The 20,867-nt window shown below is 33.2% G+C and overlaps 3 protein-coding genes across 3 annotated transcripts; all 3 read right to left on the reverse strand.

The window, feature by feature from the left end:
• Positions 1-7,846: 7,846 nt before the first annotated feature.
• Positions 7,847-15,296, reverse strand: LOC25494142 (protein NRT1/ PTR FAMILY 4.5). Its single transcript, XM_039832827.1, has 7 exons — positions 15,223-15,296; positions 14,839-14,989; positions 10,263-10,356; positions 9,963-10,180; positions 9,457-9,879; positions 9,264-9,388; positions 7,847-9,014 (listed from the first exon to the last, which is right to left on the reverse strand). Exons 1-7 carry the CDS (start codon positions 15,294-15,296, stop codon positions 8,090-8,092), a joined length of 2,010 nt encoding a protein of 669 aa, XP_039688761.1. The 3' UTR covers positions 7,847-8,089.
• A 273-nt stretch (positions 15,297-15,569) lies between these two features.
• LOC120580140 (uncharacterized) lies at positions 15,570-18,379 on the reverse strand. Its single transcript, XM_039833307.1, has 3 exons — positions 17,340-18,379; positions 17,095-17,279; positions 15,570-17,009 (listed from the first exon to the last, which is right to left on the reverse strand). Exons 1-3 carry the CDS (start codon positions 17,526-17,528, stop codon positions 16,937-16,939), a joined length of 447 nt encoding a protein of 148 aa, XP_039689241.1. The 5' UTR covers positions 17,529-18,379; the 3' UTR covers positions 15,570-16,936.
• Positions 18,380-18,519: 140 nt separating this feature from the next.
• Positions 18,520-20,177, reverse strand: LOC25494145 (soyasaponin III rhamnosyltransferase). The gene has a single exon (XM_013602913.3). It carries the CDS (start codon positions 20,101-20,103, stop codon positions 18,703-18,705), a length of 1,401 nt encoding a protein of 466 aa, XP_013458367.1. The 5' UTR covers positions 20,104-20,177; the 3' UTR covers positions 18,520-18,702.
• Between the last annotated feature and the right edge of the window lie 690 nt (positions 20,178-20,867).

Below are 20,867 nucleotides of genomic sequence, written 5' to 3' on the forward strand. Positions count from 1 at the left end.
TTGAATGTAAGTATGTGTCATGTCGGTGTTCAACACATCTGACACACATTCAACTTGAATAGCTATATATAAAACATATGGAGGCGAATGAAGAAACGGTCCCTGTAAAATACCCAACAATGGACTCCCTCCTGGATTCGGGGTACAATAGAATCTCTTTCCAGAAACAATGCAAATTAGTGCAGCAGAAGCATATAAGAGAGATATAAGAAAACCTTTGTACCATTTGAATTGTGATCTAACATGAACTACAAAGGTGGCACCTAAGCTAACAAAAACCAATTAATCAAAGAAGCTAGCTAGTTGGAGACGGTCCTTTGGATTCTTGTCATCAAATTGATCAGCTCCTAGAGCAGGAACACAGCCTTTGATTTCACCACCACCAAGTGCAAGCAAGTATATCGAAGCGTAGAAGAACAAAGCTTTTGTGACATGCAAACAACTTTGTTTTCCACAGTTGTGGCTGAAGTTTCTCAGCATGGGATTGAATCACAAGTGATTTAATGTGTGCTTTTACTAATGGAAACTATGGGAAGTGATTTTGTGTCTGTTAAATGCGATTTTAGCAATTCTGTTGTCTGCTGTTGGGTTAGTGTTAGATTTTTTGAATAGGCAAATGTTAGTAATTAGTTTGTTAGGAGGAAGGTGAAACGTTAACAGAAAATTGATTGAACTTAGACGTAGCTCATTCTTTGTCCGAATCTAAATTATTCGGAGACTTTGCCCAGGTAGTGTTAGATAAAATTGATTTTAGCTTCAAACTATGCTTTAATTAAATGTTTGGTAAAAAAATAATTTACACTAAAATTTTGCAGTAAATTTATACAGAAACAAATTATTTCACTGTTTAGTTGATACATAATTTCACTTTAAATTCAGGGTTACAAAATCTATTCAATTCAAAATTATATTTGACGAATAATCACTCAAACATAATTGAGTGTGAAGTGAAGTGACAATGTTTTTATGTTAAAAGCTAAAAGCGTTCATTTTCCACTAAAAAAAAATGCATACGTTTTATTGTTTTTAGGTATATTGAGATTAGTACAGCATGCATAGTTCACCATATGAATTCTAACCATTATGTTACTTGATAAAAAAAACATGTTGAGATTTGAAAGTAAAATCAACTTTGTTTTATACGAATAATCTAACTATTTTTTATTTATGAAATCACAGTAGATAGGGTGGGCAAAATCATTCAATTTTGTACATTCTAACTTGAAGCCAAACACTCTTGTCAAGGGAATGATTGGGAAAAAATGTTGTTACTTGTTTGTGTGCATGTTTCGAGTGTTTGTTCAAGTCTCATGCTTTCTTCTCTGCCTGAAGAAACATTCCATGCTATTTCATCCTATGTAATATGTAATGCAACTACCGGAGAATATCAATTTTTGTGGTGCTGTCTCTTTTCTCAAATAATTAGTTCATTAGCTCAAATTTTTACACTTTCAAGTCTTCGATTAACATTAAGCAATATTTAACATTTAACCAACGACCAGTAACTGAATTATGCTAGAGGATTCATATGTGAATCAGAGATCGAGATATAGATATTTTATGCAAATCCGTAATATTCATTCATATTCAATTTGTGAGCTACCCCCTCTCAAGTGTAGACTCAATTGTCTACACATTAAAATTGCGTAACCCCGTTGTAGTTGTTCAGGAACTTCATCAACGTCCTCAGGCCTGTAACAACAACAACAAAATGAATCATTCATCCAATATTAAAATTTAAAAACGCTGTTACTTTACTTACAAATAATCTCCCATGAAAAAGATGATAAATGTTAATACGGGAAGAGGTGTAGATGATAGTCATTGGAACACTATCTGGTCGCAGATGTCTGCAGCACTGTAATACATACATGCCTCGCATAAGCTTCAGTGACCAAATATTGTTCCACGGGGACAGATGCTGCCATGGATACAGCAAGCGGAAAAACAAATCTGGAGTGAGTGAGGTAAATGGAGAAGGATGTAATGTATAAAATATACAAACCCTAACCCTTATACGATACCTTGTAAGTTGTAAAGTAACTCAATTCCAAGTGGGTTGTTATTGAGCCCAATTCTTATTGGTTTACTGACGAAAGTTGCTCATTTGACATCAGTTTTTGCTCATTGAAGCCCCAAAATTAATTACTTTTACGTCACCTGCAGCAGCAGTTAACTATCGTTCGCTTCCAACGGCAGTTAAATGCAAACAACAACAACAATTAACCATTGTTTGCCAAACTTCAAACTGTGCAAATTTCTCCATCCCACAAGCCAATTTCTTCAACTTCAAGCAAATTAACTTCAACTTCTACTTCAATTTCAAGTAAGTAATCATGATTCATTTGCATTGAGTTTTATTTGTTTTTAATGTTAGTTTTTTTTGTTCATTGTTGAAATATGTTAGTCTTTTTGGTAGTTAATGATCAAATGCTTGCTTGTTTGAACAATGAATGATGATGATTAGAGTAAGATCAAGTGCAATGTGATAGTTTATAAATTGAAATAACACAATACTTGTATGTTTTTTTATTTTTCACTTCAAGTGTCTGATGAAATGCCTAAATGAATTTTGGGTTAATGGTGTTTTACATCCGTGTAATATAGGTCATTTTCGGTTTTCCCCCTGTAAATATTTTTTTTTATTTACCCCCTGTAATTTATTTTTTTTTGGAATACCCCCTAATAGGCTAATAGGTCATTCAAAAACGAACATTTCAGCAAAAAACAAAAAATTGGTTTTTGAATGACCTATTAGGGGGGTATTAAAAAAAAAAAAAAAATTTACAGGGGGGAAAACCAGAAATGACCTATATTACAGGGGGTAAATCACTATTAACCCATGAATTTTTCATTGTTTTTGCTTGTGTAGATTTGTCTGTGAACCCACAAAGAAGCCGACTTAACAAGGAGGCCATGACCAACAACGCCCGCATGGAGAAGATGGCAGAAAACCTACTATGTCTAAGAGGGGAAGGGTGCGTAGAAGTGGCATGGAGGGGACCTCTCAGATTGATGCGTCCTAGATAGTGGACCCTACCCAGTTGTACGATGTTGCTGATCAACACTACTACAAACCCTGCTAAGGAGCACTACCAGGATTGAGAGCTTGTTGAGCCTCAATATCAGCACCACGATGAGCCTAAGCAACATGGCTCACCAGCAGCCCCACCAAAATCAGATGCTTTTTCCAGTGTCCATACTGATCTTTCAATTCTACCAGCATTCGATAAACACATCGTGTGTAAGCTATGAAGCGATGTTGAAGTAAGTATAATTATTTTTTGTCAAATGTTCAAACATTTATTTTAATTATTTTTTTTTAACGGTTTGTTTTTTGTTTTGTATTTGTATTTCAGAAGCACGAGCATACGGTAAATGCAATCACGCGTGTGAGGAAGATTGTCGCACTTTAAATGTCAGATGCCCAATACTTGAGACTGGGTTCAAGAGCATCAGTACTATACCGTGGTTACGACGTTCGCAGAGAGGACGCATGAGAAGACCAACAACTTCCATCTCCTTGATGGGGAGATGCCTATCACACTGGATGATGTGACGTGTCATTTACACATCCCCACCGAAGGTAAGATGATGGATCACGATGAGGCCATCTCTTATGAGAAAGGTCTGGAGCTGATGACGGACATGTTGGGTGTTTTTGAGAAAGAGGCGGTGGAAGAGACGTGGAAACATTGGGGTCGTTATGTAGGTCCCCATTCCTAAAGTGATTATATGAGGGGTACGTAGGGCCATTGATCAGAGGTAGATATCGATGAGGAGGAGGCAGATAGAGATGCCATGCGAGAGTAATGCAAGAGGGCTTTCTTGCTCTTTTTGGTCGGTTGCAGCATACCAACTAACAAGAGCAACAAAGATATTGACCTCATATGGTTGGACGGGCAACAAGATTTCGCCAGGATACGTGATTGGTCATGGGGTAGGACGACACTGACTAATCTCTATTATCAGTTGTCTGAGGCTACTGACCCTGACACGAGTTCCATCAACGGATACATGTCCCTACTTAAGCTAGTAATTTATTTTGTTTTTATGTTGGTAGTATATCATATTATAATATGTTAATATAAATGTGTTAACTTAAATGTGTTTGTTTTTATTTTGTTAGGCATGGGCTTCAAAGCACTTCACAATTTTATTTTCATGGGACCTTAACAAAGCCTATGCCCTAAACATGGCACATGCTATGCGTTTTATTTCGAGGAAGGGCCACACTTCGTCGACTCACTACCTAGGCATCCTGGATCGTCTGGTGATGGATTACATCATCTTTATCCCTTACCGTGATAATCAGTAGGTGCTGCCTTTTGCCGATATTTTATGGTAAATAAAAACTTGGTGTCTCTCAATACATTGTCTAAAATAACTACTCTCTTCGTTTATAAATATATGTCACAGTCAATCAGTTCATACATGAAAATACACAACTTTAACCATTAATATATTTAATTATTTTTGATAAAAAAAATAGAAAAAATCAATATTTTGTAAATATTAATCGAGACAAATTGAACAACATCGTATATACTAACATTTGTATTTATATATTAGCTAAAAATTATATGGTCAAAGTAAATTACATGAGTAATGCATATTGTTAAAGTGCGACATGTATTTTCAAACGGATGAAGTATTAAACAAGGGACAAGCTGATTAAGAAATTTAAAATAAATATTATATTCGGGACCAATTGATAAATATTTTAAAATAACTATTATACACGAGACAAATTGATAAAAAAAAATAATTAAAATCAGGACAAGCTCTGATACGAAATTTAAAATAATTATTACACACGGGACAAGTTGATGAAAAATCTAAAATCTGGACTGAATGATAGAACATTTAAAATAAATCGTATACACGGAACAAGCTGATAAAAATTCTAAAATAACTATTATACACTTGACATAGAGATAAAGAGATCTAAAATAAGTTAGACAACGAACGAGGTGATAAAAATTCTAAAGTAACTATTATACACTGGACAAGATGATAAAGAAATCTAAAATAAATATTATACACGGGACAAACAGATAAAAATTCTAAAATAACTATTATACATGGGAGAAACTGATAGAAAAAAAATCTAAAATCGGGACAAGTTGATAAATAATAAGGTTTAATTGCATTTTTTCCCCCTATGTGTTCACAATCTTGTGAATTTTGCCCCCCATAAAAAAACAATAACAAATCAGCCCTTAAGTTTACCCCTTTTTGCACTTTTGGCCCCTAGACCAATTTAGACCCAATCAACATACATCCTACTCATTTAAGTGAGGTGCCACGTGTGTGTTGACTGAGTCAAAATTAGTTTGAGGGGCTAAAAGTGCAAAAGGGGGTAAACTTAAGGGCTGACTTGTTATTGTTTTTTTATAGGGGGCCAAAATCGCAAGATTGTGAAACATAGGAGTGTAAAAGTGCAATTAGGTCAAAAATAAATAACTATGAATGCTAATATCTTCACCTCATAGTACCAAGAAGTGAAGATATTAGCATTTATAGTGTACCTTTTTAGGTAAATCCAAAAAATATATCTTTCAGCATTATGATGAAAATTCATAGCCACGACTGAGTCTCTCTATGTGACCATCACTAGATTATGATGCAAACCATATGTAACAATGAAACATAAGATTCCAGATGATATTTCATGCATTGGTGGATTTGTAAACAAATATCCAGACAATCAAGGACTCGTTTTATCTGACCATAGGCGACAATAGATGTTTCAGAAGAATAGTGAAATTAATCACAAGGAATCCAATATAATCACTTTCAAATGGATTGCGATTCAGAAGAATGAATAATCTATTGGACATCGATTATACTGAAATCATTTTGTTGAATTTCAATATTCTTGTGAATCATCTTCTGCCTCTTATGGTCAACGAGAACATATAATTGATTATTATCTCGATATTTGTTTACAATCCACCAATGCATGAACGATCGTGGATCAGAACCACATAGAACAAATCGAGACACTCTGTTTTGATGAATACACACTTTGATATCTAAAACTTTGAATGATGAAGTACATGACGTGAACCTTGTTTATAGGTGAAGAAAATCTAAGGAAAATACATGCAACATTCCAAGTGTCAATAAAAACACATGCAATAAACCAAGTGCATCACATGCAACAAGGTTAGGTGTATCACATGCAATAAGGTTAAGTGTATTTCATGCAACAATGTAACGTGTCAAGTGTGGATATCCCTACAATGTCTTGAACCTGGATCATTACATGGGCTTGGATCCAGGGATGTAAATGGATATCCATGGATGCGGATAGTGTGATATCTGTGTCCGCTCCGTTGGACAAATATGAAATTTGTGCCCTATCCATATCCACACGGATATCAATTTAGCGGGTAATCCACGAATTTTGAGTACCCGCAGGTTTATACAGATATCCATGGATAACATTTATAAAACAAATTGTTAATATTTTTTAGCTGAAATTTAAAAACCAAAGTTCATCACATGCATTTTCTTTTCTTTTTAGCAAAACATAATATCCATACATTACAATAACAACAAAGATTATTGACTCAACAGAAACATAAATAAGTTCCTTACATTTAATAAAAATAAAGTTATTTGATATGACAAAAGTATAAATAAAGCTCATCATATTCAACAAAAACAAAGCTTATTGTTTCAACAATCCCGACCACTTTCACTATCTTTTAAAGGAGTGTAGTACAAACTTGAATAATCGTGTAATAACTAATAACAACTCACAAGCAATACCGAGGTTTTTAGCTTAAAAATTTGAAAGGTATTAAGGTTATTTATGTAATTTATTCAGTTTAATAGCGGGTATGGATATCCGTGGGTGTGGATACCATTAAATCCGCATCAATTAATTAGCAGATAATTAAAATATCCGTTTATTTTATCCATAAATATCCATTAAGGTATCTGCTTCATGTCAGTGGCGGATTTTATCCAGGATATCCGCGGGTGCAGATTTTTTTGCCATCCATGAATCATTAATTGAACTTGTATCATTAGATCATTATATATATGGGCCTATATCATATCATCATGAAGCATAGGTTTAACTAATACATAACGATTTGCATCATAATCTAGTGATGGTGATACAGAGGGACTCACACGACACTTGAAGTTTCACCATATTGAAGTTTTTTTTTTTTGGATAACCTTAAAATGCACACTATGAATTCTAATATCTCTACTTCCCGTCATAGACTTGTATACATGAATATTATAACTCATATATTTGTTTTTTTATTAATTATTGTAAGATTAAATAACTCTCCACTCCCTTTAAAGATAATGATATTGCAACTCTTTTCCTTCATGTTTTAAAACACAGACAATCCTCCTTTTAAAGATGCTGAATTTGTATTTTTTTCTTTCCTTTCAAAGATGCTGAATTTGTATTTTTTCGTTAAATTTCGTTTAACCATGTTAAAAGAGATTTTTATTTTACCAAAATGACATTTATTGTCCAATTCATCTATCGGTTTTTTTGGCCATCAAAGGAGTAGTAATCCCTTGCTCTTGTTTCCCAAGCTTTAAAGTAGGTCTCTGTATAATCCATCCATCTTTTCGAAGTTTCAACACAAACAAAACAAAAAAAGCAAAATATAGTATCTTTGCAACACAACTTGTGAAAAATAAAGAAAATATATTAACATCAAACTTAATGATGGTTGACGGGATTAACTCTTGAAAATGGAAAGAGGAAGATGGAAGATATGATAGTGAAAAAAAATACAGATTTTGATCTATGGTTTTGTAAAACAAACTTTTTAATTATAAATATTTCAAAAACGTCTCTTACTCTATGAAACTGTCAAATTGGTTAATAAATTTAAATTCTTACCATCGATCTCTATATTTTAACAATTTACTATTAATTTAATCTCTATCTTTAACCACCAATTATCAATTTATTCACTAACATATTTTCAAATAGACTAATGATGAGTAAGATTTGATTGAGCAAAGTAACTTGAGAACATGAATAATCAATTTAATATTACAAAATACATGATGATGGGGTGAACAATAATGGCAATAATCATGGTCAGTGGGAGGTTTCTGATCTCTCTTCTTTGAATGGCATATCTTGGAATCTTGTCACAGAGCTTGTTGACACATTTCCATGATTTGAAGTAGTAGCTAGATGTTTGAGCAACATTTCCCTATCAAATGAAATATCATTTCTATATTTGTACCATTTTGCACAAAAGATATATATAACAAAGTTTAGCATACTAAGTATTGCCAAGAACCAATAAAATAGCTCAACATGGTTTTGGTTCAAGTCTGTTCCCTCTAACCATCCTTTATTACTCTTTGTAATCCTACTTGTCACTGTGTTTATGAGCTCAACAAAAACTGTGCTCAAATAGTAACCAATTGACAATGAAAGAAATGAGAAAGAAGTGGATAGTGAACGCATTCCTTGAGGAGCTTCTTTGTAGAAAAACTCTAATAGTCCAACCAATGTGAACATATCAGCAATGCCAAAGATTGCATAATGGAAAGAAAGCCAAAAGAGGCTGATTTTTTTGTTATTGTGATCATTGAAATAGTGCTTTCTTTTCACTTCTACTAAACCTGCTATGATCATTGAGATTGCTGATAAAACTAGGCCAACACCAACTCTTTGTAGTTCTGTTATTCCATTAGGATGACCGGTAATTTTGCGAGCAAGTGGTACAAATGCAAATTCATAAACAGGTATCAAAAGGATCATGAATACAAATGGGATCACAGGTATTGATGCTGCTGGAATGTTGAAAGTGCCAATGAATGTGTTCATAAAGGTTCCTTGTTGGACAGAAAAGGTTTGTAGTTGTGCTAAACATGTGTTCATGAGTATTGTACTTAGAAGGATAGGCATCATTCTTGTTAGAATCTTTACTTCTTCTACTTGTGTTACTGTACACACCCTCCATTTTATTGCTTCTGTGTCTTTAGGTAGAGTGGCTGCTTTGTCTAGAACCCTGTTTTTGCACAAAATTACATGTGTAAGAAATGTATAAGCTTGAATTGAATGTACCTGTTCATAATCATTCATAGTGTAGTACTTCAATTGCAACAGTTTGTTGTATTGAAGAATTTGTTTTAGGATTTATGTTTGATAATGTGAGTATGAGAGAGAACAAAAGTTGTCACAAAATGGTTGTACAAATATCATTTCTCTATATGTTGAACTTAAAGAAAATCATAGAAATAACTAAAATTACTCCAACCTGAATTGGCTAGTGTGAGGAATGAGTTTGTTCTTTAAAGTAGACTTATGAGTCTCTATTTCATACAACTCTTCAGAATTATCAGGTACTTTCACACTCCAATTCTTAACTGTGACAACCAACACCTGCAAGAATAATTACTAAAAGAATTAGTTAACACATAATTATTTGGAGAAAATGAAGAAAAGGGTACCTGTAAAATACTCAACAATGGACTCTCCCCAGGAATTCGTTTACGATAGAATCTCTTTCCAGCAACAATGCAAATAAGTGCAGAGGCAGAACATGAGAGAGATATAAGAAAACCTTTGTACCAATCGAAGATTGTGCTAACATAAACTACAAAAGTGACACCTAAGCTAGCACCAATTGTAATACTAAACAAAAACCAATTGAAGAAGCTTGCTAGTTGGAGATATTCTTTTGGATTCATATCATCAAATTGATCTGCTCCTAGAGCAGGAACACAACCTCTGATTCCACCACCACCAAGTGCAAGCAAGTATATTGAAGCGTAGAAGAGTAAAGCTTTTGTGCCATGTAAACAACTCTTTTTTCCACATAGTTCTGGCTGAAGTTTCTCATCATGGGATTGAATCACAAGTAAGGCGTATCCCTGCAATTCAAAAAATACTAACATCAAGTCAATGTCTTGAGTAAGTTAATCAAATAATGAACTTGTTTAATGTAATACTTTACCAACAACTGAATTATGCCAAAGAGGATGCATGTGTTGAGACGATTCATATATGTATCGGAGATGAACCCTCCAACGACAGTCAACAAGAAAGTAGTTCCCATGAAGTTTGTGGTAGTGGTTGAAGCACCAGGGGAATCAAAATGCATCACAAACAAGAAATATAACACCAAGCTTGCCATGTTTGCCACAAATCCTATGTTATCAAGCAACATCATTGCTGCAATCGAAACATAAATGAATTTCGGTTTATTTCAAAAACAAATTAAAGGAATTGTGATGAACATATATAGTTTACCCACCAAAGATGAAATGAGTAGCTCTATATCCTCCTTGTTTCGGTTTACTTACTGCTTGGTACTCAACATCTTTAACATTAGTCTCATCTTTTGAATCCTGTATTTTAAAATCAACACATTTTAAGCATATAGTTTAAAAAATGGTGAGAACCATTTTTGTGAGATATACTATTGGAGAATGATTCAATAACTTCAACAAAAAGAAGTTGAAGACGAATATGATGATGGTTGCATAAATAATTTTGTGTAGACACGCTAAATTTTATGTTCGATTCACTCAATCAGTTTATACAAACTTTATGCGATAGATATAACCGTGAATGCCTTCATGAATATGCTTTGAAATCCTTGAAGTGAATTGCATAAGTTTCTCTCCATTCTTCCTTTGTACTAGAGAAAAGAAGATATTAATTTGACATAATATCTCTCTTGGCTAAGATTCAAAATGTGGTTTGCCTTATCATGGGGACTAGGTCATTTCATTAAACATGTTAAGAATCTCACTTAACTAAAGTTCTAATTAAGATGGTACCAAAGCTTATCCTCGACCTATTTGGCCATCTACTATCAGATTATTGCTATCGAACCACTTGAGTCACGTTCTAGATATCCTTTTATATGTCTAAAAGAAAGCGTTAAGAGTCTCACGTTAAATAAGATATGACTTGAACATGTGTTTAAATAAATGGGAGCCGTTATCTCTTTGCACGCAAATTTTGTAAGAATCGAGTTAAAAGAAATCAAAATTCAAAGAAAACACAACCAACCAAGGTGTTTGTATAGATAGCTAAAATAATGGTCATGCAGAATATTTTTTGAACAATGTTTTACACGCAACAAAGATATATGATATAAAAGTTAAATTTTCAATTAAGCTTTAAGTAGGGGAAAACATATTAAACATGTTAACATGAACACTCTATATTATGGTGCACGAGATGAGCAGATAGTTACCATGGCTGAGGGTGGAAGGGAATAACTTTCCTGAAAGGATGACTGTATTGGTGGCTATATATGTTAATTGTGTAATGCGTAACAAATATGTACTTTTATAATGGTCACTCACTCAAGACTTCCTTGCATGAAAATTAATGACGACAGGAAAATCATACTATGAATTATTTATTGATTTATCGTAAAATGCAATGTTATTGTATTTACCGGCTGATTCCAAATTTACTAATCCTACGACCGGCGGAGAAAGAAAAACATTTGTATTGTTGAAAAATAAAATTGATCAAGACTCTTTTTTGTCAAAAGCAGGTGAACACTCTTGTTAGTATTACATTATTTTTCATACTAAATTATTTTAAGTGTAGGGAAAATTATATGAATTATTTATTGATTTATCGGAGAAATACAGTTTATATTATATCGGTTTTCAGTTATCCAAATTACATCTACAAAAATAATCTTTTTTTAAGAAGTACAAAAATAGCATACTACTACTAATATTTATTAAGTAATATTTTTTATCCAAAATATAACATACAATATACAAAAAATTATTCTTTTTTAATAACAACAATCAATCACCTCCTAAAAAAACAATGATTGATTAAAAATAGTAAAAAAAAAATTATTATTGTTTGAAATATATGAAATAGTAAAAATTGTATTAAATTAAAGGTTTAATAGTAGTTTTAGCCCCCTAACTTTTCTAAAGTTGCGATTTTGGCCCCCTAAGAAGAAAAAAAACTACAAAACCGCCCCCTAAGTTTTGCATATGTGGCAGTTTTGGCCCCCAAGACCAATTTTGACTCAGTCTACACTGACGTGGCACCCTAAGTGAGGTTCAACGTGTTATTTTTTTTTACCAAAAATTGGTCTTGGGGACCAAAACTGCTACAGTTGCAAAACTTAGAGGTGGTTTTGTAGTTTTTTTTTTCTTAAGGGATCAAAATCACAACTTTGTAAAAGTTAGGGGACGAAAACTGCTATTAAACCTAAATTAAATTCAATTTTATTAAAACTGATTAAAAATTAACAAATAATAGACCTGTAAATATCTTATACTAATTATTAAATAAATAAGTATTTACCCAAGAACACTTGTTAGCCGGACCCAAATTTATACATACAGTATGGTTTGGTTTAAGGTTTTTTCTAGATTACCTTTGAAGAATGGTGGGTAATTTACCCACCAACCAATGAAAATGAGCAATTTGTTGGTGGAGTCAAGATAGTTCATGGATACCACTTAAAAATGTGCTTATGTGGCTAATGTGTATTGGTTGGAGTAAATTACCCACCATTCTTCCATGGTACCCTAGTTGTCACCATTTTATGTGATTTTTAATTTTTAAATAATTTGCTCGTTTTTATTTTTTCGTCGTTTTCTTTCATTCCGGTACATGCTTACGGAGAACTAATATTATGGTGGCAATTTTGCAAATAGGAAAAGAAGGGGGAAAAAACCATTGTAAGTTGTAACCATAGACGGCAAAACGCTATGTTGAGATAATCGTCCTTCCACACACAACCATATATGATTCAATGTTGTTGGCCAACAAAAACATTTAACATTGGTCCCATCTTTGTTGAGTTATATAATTGTTTGGTTGGAGATGAATGAATTGGAGGGACCAAACATTTCTTTCAATTTTTGTCTTCCCTTCTTTCTTTCAATGAATATATATCCATTCCGTCAAAAATTAACCTGATTATCATTTGCAAATTAGCCATGGTCGATGTAATTGCCACCACACTAATTCTACATTATTTTAATGCTTGATACTTTTTTTTGTAAGGATTTAAAGGATGTGCAATGTACACTAACATTTGTTGCACCACATCCATTGAATTTGGACACTAGTGTAAATGGAATAGCCATTCACAAGAGAGAACGTCAAACGAGTTTCACAAGGGAGAAGGGATTACAGACTACAGAAAACTTTCAATGTCATTTACTCTTGGAAAACAAATGAGTAATGAGTGATATCTTGTAATAGAAGGTGGTCAATGGTAGTTTATGGCTTGTAATCACAATTTGATAAGGTTTTCAACTTTCGACTCATGAAATTGAATTGTGGAATTAGAAATAAAATCATCCCTTTCATTGCTGCATAAAACGGGATGGAAGAAAAGCAGCGCAGACCCTAGGCATAGGCCGGGGGTGCGACGGCCTAGAGCCTATGCCAATAGGGTAGTTTTATTTTTTACCAACAAAAAAAAAAAAAACAATGGATCGATATCAGACTTTTAGATAAGTCATAGATGACTAATTTTTGTTTTTAAAAAAATCTTGTGTAATATCGTGGAAGCCTCAAGATTATTTAGAAGAAAAAAAATGTACATATTCAAATACCTCAGCCTATATTAGTTTAAATCAATTAGTAGAAACAATCCATTATAATATGCAGATATTGAGGTTTGAACCTTAGACATCCCCACCTATCATCTTTTAAGAGGTGATGCAAATAGAATATGAAAATGTTAACAAAAGAAACAAAATATCTCACTCTTGTATTTTAAAATGGATTGTGTGACATGCATGAAAGAATGCACTGTCTGCATTCACAGATGTGAATGATAGTTAAACTACCGTTGAGGATAAAACAATCATGTCCATGTGTGTTTAGGAAATAACTAATGTGAGAAAAGCAATTTTCATATTATTTCATCTATTATTACATTTTTTTTTTAACAAGCAAAATTATCTATTATCATTAATCAACCAATGTTCAATACAACAACAATAAAAATAAAAAAATACGGTGACGCCCAAGGGCAGGTTGCCCTAGCTAAAGTATGAGCAACAATATTCGTTTGTCTTCTAACAAACTTCACAAGTTGGAATGTAATCTTCACAAATACATTTGTATTAAGGAAAAACATTTGTATCTTAACCATATACTTACTTATTCTTCCGTGCAATCCTACAAGCTCCCACCCCAACGAACGCCAGTGCCGCTCCAACTGCAATATTATAACATCCAAAAATAAATTACAAAGAGAACACACCACTTCAATCCACCTTGTCATTCCACAAATTAGAAGGACATGAAACTAAACATGCAAAATGGAAAAACAAGTATGAACAACGGTCACACACCACTTCAAGATTACAAGAGAGAGAACACCATGGAATATCAAAATGAAATATGCAACCAAATAAGTAGAACACATGAACCAAGATATACAAAAATCAAATAAAGCCAAAAGAAACTTTATGAACAACCAACAAGTCAAACCGAAAACGGATATACCTGAGACAAACATAAGAGTTTGATTTACAAGCCTATGGTACAACTTTCGTTGATTTTCATCTTCAGTTTCAGGAACGTGTAAACGATGGTATTGCTTGCGGTTTTTTCCAACTTCAGTTTTAGGAATGCTTAAATGAGGGTGCTCAGCAGCGGTTACAATTCTATGGAATAGACTGTTGAGATTTCCTAACATCGCACTGATTGGTATATAGGAGCCTCTACTCCCATGTTCCGACTAACCTACAATACACATTGACAGGTCAAAAGTTTTATTTTAATCTGTAGATAAAAGTATACATATACACAGACTACTATATGCGCGATTAATCATGTATATATGATTATGCAAATGAATGAGTTAATGAAAATACCCTAGTTGACTCTTGTACAGCCATTGGAAATGAATACTGGTCATCTTTAGCTGCAACTATAAGGCAGGGCACCTTAAAGCCAGTATGTTCTCCATGACGAGCAATTTCTACAAGGAGTTTAGACGATGCCTTCCATGAGGACTCATTAGACCTAAAATGAATATTTAGTCAGATATATACAACCAACATTTTCCCATGTTATTTAGTATGAGTTGTTCATGAAGCCAAATGAAATATGATTTTTGTAAGTGTTTTTAAATTATGATGTTGAAATATGGCATATCAGCTAAAATACTCGAACAGACTAGACATATTAGAATATGTAAGGAAGGTAGTCCATAATTTCTATGGTATATTGGCATGAACTTAAATATAAGCTCTTGCTTGTCATGAACAAAAATGGCAATGTCACAAGAGGCCAAAGACTCCTTATTAGCCAGCAGTTCTCTTGACTCCATCTTCATGAATCTCTTTCAACACAAGATATTTCTTGTTTCCCTGCAACTAATGATAAAACATGAACTTGAAGAAAGAAATGCAAGATAATAAAATAAATATATTAAAAGAAGACTGGTGCTGGAAAAGGTGAAAAGATGTAAATTTCTTTCACGAAAATAAGTTATGGTCATAACTTGTCGATCAAGTATCATTTACCATAGCAAAATCAACAACATTTACAGCATAACGATCCTCGTTGGTTGGAATACAAGTTTCAGGAAATGGAAGAGACCAGAGAATATTCTACACTACCTTGTAGCCCAAGAAAGTTGCGCAGTTAGAGACCAGAGAGTTCCTACAAATGGAAGAGCTTCATTGTGATTAAATGAAAAATTAGAAAGAAAATTAATTTAATTATCAAAATCCACCGAAAACATGGAAGATATAACAACTGACGTACATCAAGATAACCAAAAATTGCAAAAGACCAAATCTATTTAGAAGGAAATTAAAAAATGAAGATAGACTCACCTGTTATAGGATATAAGATAGTAATAATCATCAAACAAATTAACTTGGAAATCGTTCTCTAATCCTGATTCCAAATTGATATAATTCTTCCTCTCCTCTTCTAATTAACTCGCTACCCTTAAGCCTTCCATGCCAAGGAGATTTCAACCAATAGTAATAAGATCTCTAATAATAATAATAGAGGAAGAATAAAGAATCCAAAATCATTATAGTGTTGGTTAAAAATATTTTGCTCTAAGAAATGTCACCTTATTTTTAATCTATTTTTGTTTTTACAATATTGGTAAAACAAAAGAGGTTTTTGGTGTTTTCTTTTTTGTTTGTTTTTTAAAATTTGCTTTGTTTTGTTCAAACCTTTGAACATAAAAGAAGCACGTTATCATTTTATAATTATAATTAAAAATAAAAGATAGTTTTTTCTCAAAATAAACAGATCCCAAACTATCATTATGTTTGATTAGTTAATGATAAAAATATTATTCCTAAATATATTTTATTTTATATAGTATAGATTACACATGTTTTCTTCATTTTCTATTCTCGTGTATAAAAATTTCTCGTAAGAATGCAAGTTCTTCTCATATTACTATTTTTTCTATTTAGTTTTAATTATTTTATCTTATTTTGTGCACATTCAATAATTGAACCGGTCTCAGTTTAGAATCTCAATTGCATTTAATAATTAACCTATCATGGATATATTCTTAAAATTATTACATCAGTGAACAACAGAATTTTCTGCAGCAAAGGAAGAAAACTTTGAAGTCCATGAGCTACCACATACTTTCATAGTTTTGCTATTTGAAACACAAACAAAAAGAAAAAAAATCAAATATATATCATGATCATTGTGTGTTCTTTAGCAGTCTAATGATTTCAGTTCCGAATTGTTATCATTCCCTTCATCAAAATAGTAAATTGAAGCCAAATAATTCAAGAGATCTGTAAGAATAAGTTTAAAGACATAAAAAACAAACTTTATAGCAAATAAGCCCCCAAACCTACAAAATTTTAGTATACATTTAGTATACTACACTCGCATCAAATATTCAGAAATAGGTAGATGAAAGTTATAAAACCAGAGAATGCTTAGACAGGCTGGTGGCAGGCAATACTCTAGAGACATTCGTTATGAATTCCAGTACGGTGGGAAAACTTCATAGAATATAGATAAGGCCTCATTGAACATTTTCACTCGTTCCCTGTTGAAATGCATAGTTATGCAATGCTATTCCTTAATTACACAAATCTATCATAAATGCAAATAAAAAACTTACAAAGAACTACCTCGCCTTCACAGTGCTTGAATTCAAACCATCCCTCATTCGCTTGACATCTTCTGGTACTGTCGATAGCAGTAGCTTTCCTTTTGCAGAACTAGATGGAGATTTATCAGTTGAAATTCCAAGAGCAGCATTAACATGTCGCTTATAATCCACATGAATCATGATGATTAGACTTATGATCAAAATGTGTTGCTGGCAACTTCAGATCAAAATGCACATAATTGAAGAAGCTCTCCACATCCCCATGTGTTGCTGGAGATCTACTTCACTACTTCTCAACATAGTGGGCAGAGAAGACAAAAATGGATTTTTCATGCATTCTCGAAACCTACCTGATCTATCTAATGAAGCAGCTATGTTGGATCCATGCTGCGCAATGTGCAGTGGTCTATCCAGGCTACTGGAAGATGGATCTAATTTACTAGATGTTGTCATTGCACTAATTCACGCACATCCTTCGAGTAAAAAATACAGACCAGAGATTGGTGCATGACAAAATTGCAGAACAGAAGCACATAAAGGGCAAATCAAAATATAACAAGAGAACAGTTGGACAGATTAGATCAATATGGTAATAGAAAAGTCAAACACAATTGACATATATACTATTTCCAAAGCATAAATATCAAAATTTGTAGAAATAATTAACAGTATCAGCACCACAATTCTCATACAAAGCTTCTTAAAATGGAAACCCTAAAAAAATTATAAACCATTAACTTCAATCAATCAATCATAAATTATGTCAACTGAAACATAAAATTAAACAACTTTACACTTATGGTTCCTTCTAAAAAAAACTTTACACTTATGGTTAATTAATAGTGTAAATATTTTTACACTAATGCTGTATACAAATTAAATTCTATATATCAGTACATTGACAGAGGATCTCAAACACAAACTTGGAAAATTATGTAAATGCTTTTCTAAGGTTACAATCAACAGTTAAAACTTGACATAACTCAATCAATGTGTACATTTTACACTTTCTGCTTATAGCCTAATTAGTTGAAGCAAGTGTTGTTCATAAACAATTATCTCCAATCTCCAAGTATGGAAAATAGCATAAAAACCATCCAATTTGTATGCATCGTGCAAGACGAGGATAATGAAGAGATATGAGAATTAGTATATGTTCAGATTTGGCACGATAGAAAAGCACTGAAGCATATTGAATAAAAATAACCATCCATCACATTAATCAGGACAATACTCCAAAATTAACAAAATTATTATTTATAAGACTACGTATTATTCATAAGGAATCGCCTAAAGAATAATATCCATAATGACGATCGATGTATTCTCCCTAGCCCTTTCTGAACTGAGACTACACATCAGAATCATGAATGAAATAGAGCAAACTCATGATCATTAGCCTATACTGAAGTGAATCGTTTAGTATTTATCTCTTGGGCTTCTAAAAAAATGAGGAAAATAAATTTTTCATTATTGGTGGTAACAATGATCAAACTCTTGAACTTTGTCCCATGAAATTACAAAGTCAAACTCTTGCCAATGAACTGACATCAACATCTCATGGACTATTATTGCAATAAGATTAAAAATAAAATAAAAAATTGAAAGGGAAACACATGAAATATGCTTAACTGTCGGAATGAACTCTATGCTTTTGAAGAGCAGCGATTAAATCTTTAATGTATTGATTGTGAAGATCTTTTGAACTGAAAATTTTTCCCATATCTTTAGCATTTTTCCTGCACGTGCTACCTTCCTCATCCACTATTACCAACCTCAATGTTTTGGCTACAGAGTCCCTAGTAAAGGACCCATCTTGCTCACTCCTTGGTACTTCAACAGCCACTTTCTTTTCTTCTAGTAATCTTGCATACAAACACTGGTCAAGTATATAAGGCAATGTGACAAGAACATGCCCAAGATGAAGCATCTCAACGACTGAACTTCCACCACAGTGACTCATACATCCACCAATTGATGGATGAGCTAAGATTTTGATCTGGGGTACCCAGGTTTTCCAAACAATTCCACGTTCTTTTGTTCTTTCCTCGAATCCTTGAGGTAATTCAGATACACCGTCTTTACGATCTTTCAAAGCCCAAAAGAAAGGTAACCCAGAAAGTTCAATTCCATGAGCTAACTCAGTTAAATCTTGTTGATCTAACTTTGACTCGCTTCCAAATCCAATGTAAACAACAGAAGATGATTCTTTTGAGTCCAACCATGCCTTGATGTGGACCCAATCAGGGTTGTTTTCATCATGTTGGTCGTCTCTTATATGCAAGGATGGTGGAAGAACTCCAACAGGAAGCACAGGAACCTTGTATCGGTGAGAAAGATAATCTAACCATGGACCTTCAAGTTCTCTAGAGGTTCTAATAAGAAACATGTCAGCACTTGTGAATACTTTGCTGGTATCAGCAGTAGTGACTGTTTTTCCACCAGACTCATTCTTAACAGATTCCTTTATTCTCATCATCTCATAAGGTTTGAGATAAACAATTGTTTCGAAAGGAAGCCACTTTGGTGGGCTACACATGTTTACGGCTTGATCCCTAGGTGGATTAAAGAAACATACGTTCAAAGCTGCGAGTATACTGTAATGAGCACAAGGAATGTTAAGGCTTTTGGCAATTGCCGGCAACCAATCAGCTGCACAATCATAGAAAACCCAATCAGGCTTTGAAGTTTTGAGTATATCAGTAACATTGTCTTGTAGACCGTCATAAGCCAACTTAAGATAACCAATCATGTTTTTTGGAATATTCTGCATGCTCTCTTCACCTTGTAGTTGTTCTATATGTGGTAAAGGTGATTTAACCAAATTGATGAATGGTTGAATTGTTTTGGGTGGTTTAGGAATTTGATCAATGTTTTTGGGAGAGTTGATAAAGGTGACAGTGTGACCATTTTGAGCAAGAATTTTGGCCAACTCAAAATAAGGGAGTACGTGTCCCATAGCAAGCCATGGGAGCATTGCAACATGAAGAGGCTTCAAATTTCCATTCTCATTCTCAGTTGAACCCATAGAGGATAGGAAAAGTTTAAAGATAGAGTTAAGGATGGATGGATGGATGGAGTGGTAAGACTGTGATTGTGAATTATTTTTTTTAGTATATTATATATATGCAAGAAAAGACCCCGTCTCCACTGTCTCGTGGAGCTTGCCTGTCACGTGGGTATCGTGCACAACACTGCCTTAAAGTCTACTAATCATGATAAACTTGTATCGTGGGTTTTGTCGCGTGCTTCTCTTCTCATAAAGATAAAACTTATTTGATATTTTTTTTTTCAAAAGTCTCAAATAAATCCTTTTAATTTTTGAATCGTTTCAAACAAGTTCTATTGTAGATAGCATAGTTGGTAATTGCTTCCTTGAATTCATCTTTGGTACCAAATCTAACTCCTAACACCCACTTAAAATTAGTCATTTTTTTAGACATGGCAAATGGTGAATAATGCTCTTTGTTGCTATCATCTGAATCATCACCGTCATCCTCTAAAAAAACTTGTTTGAAACGATTCAAAAACTAAAAGAACTTGTTTGAAACGATTCAAAAATTAAAAGGACTTGTTTGGAACTTTTGAAACTTAGGACTTGTTTGAGACTTTTGAAATTTAAATGACCACTTTAGAAAAAACGAAAAACTTAAAGGACCTTTAGATGCATTTGACCTTTTTTTTAAGGATAAAACTTACGTAGTGATGGATATGTCTTTTCACTTTTTTTATTGTCTTAAGGCTTAATAGCAGTTTTAACCCCTTAACTTTCTTGAAGTTGTGATTTTGACC

The sequence above is a fragment of the Medicago truncatula genome, chromosome 4, assembly GCF_003473485.1.
Source record: "Medicago truncatula cultivar Jemalong A17 chromosome 4, MtrunA17r5.0-ANR, whole genome shotgun sequence".
In the NCBI taxonomy this organism is placed as follows: Eukaryota; Viridiplantae; Streptophyta; class Magnoliopsida; order Fabales; family Fabaceae; genus Medicago; species Medicago truncatula.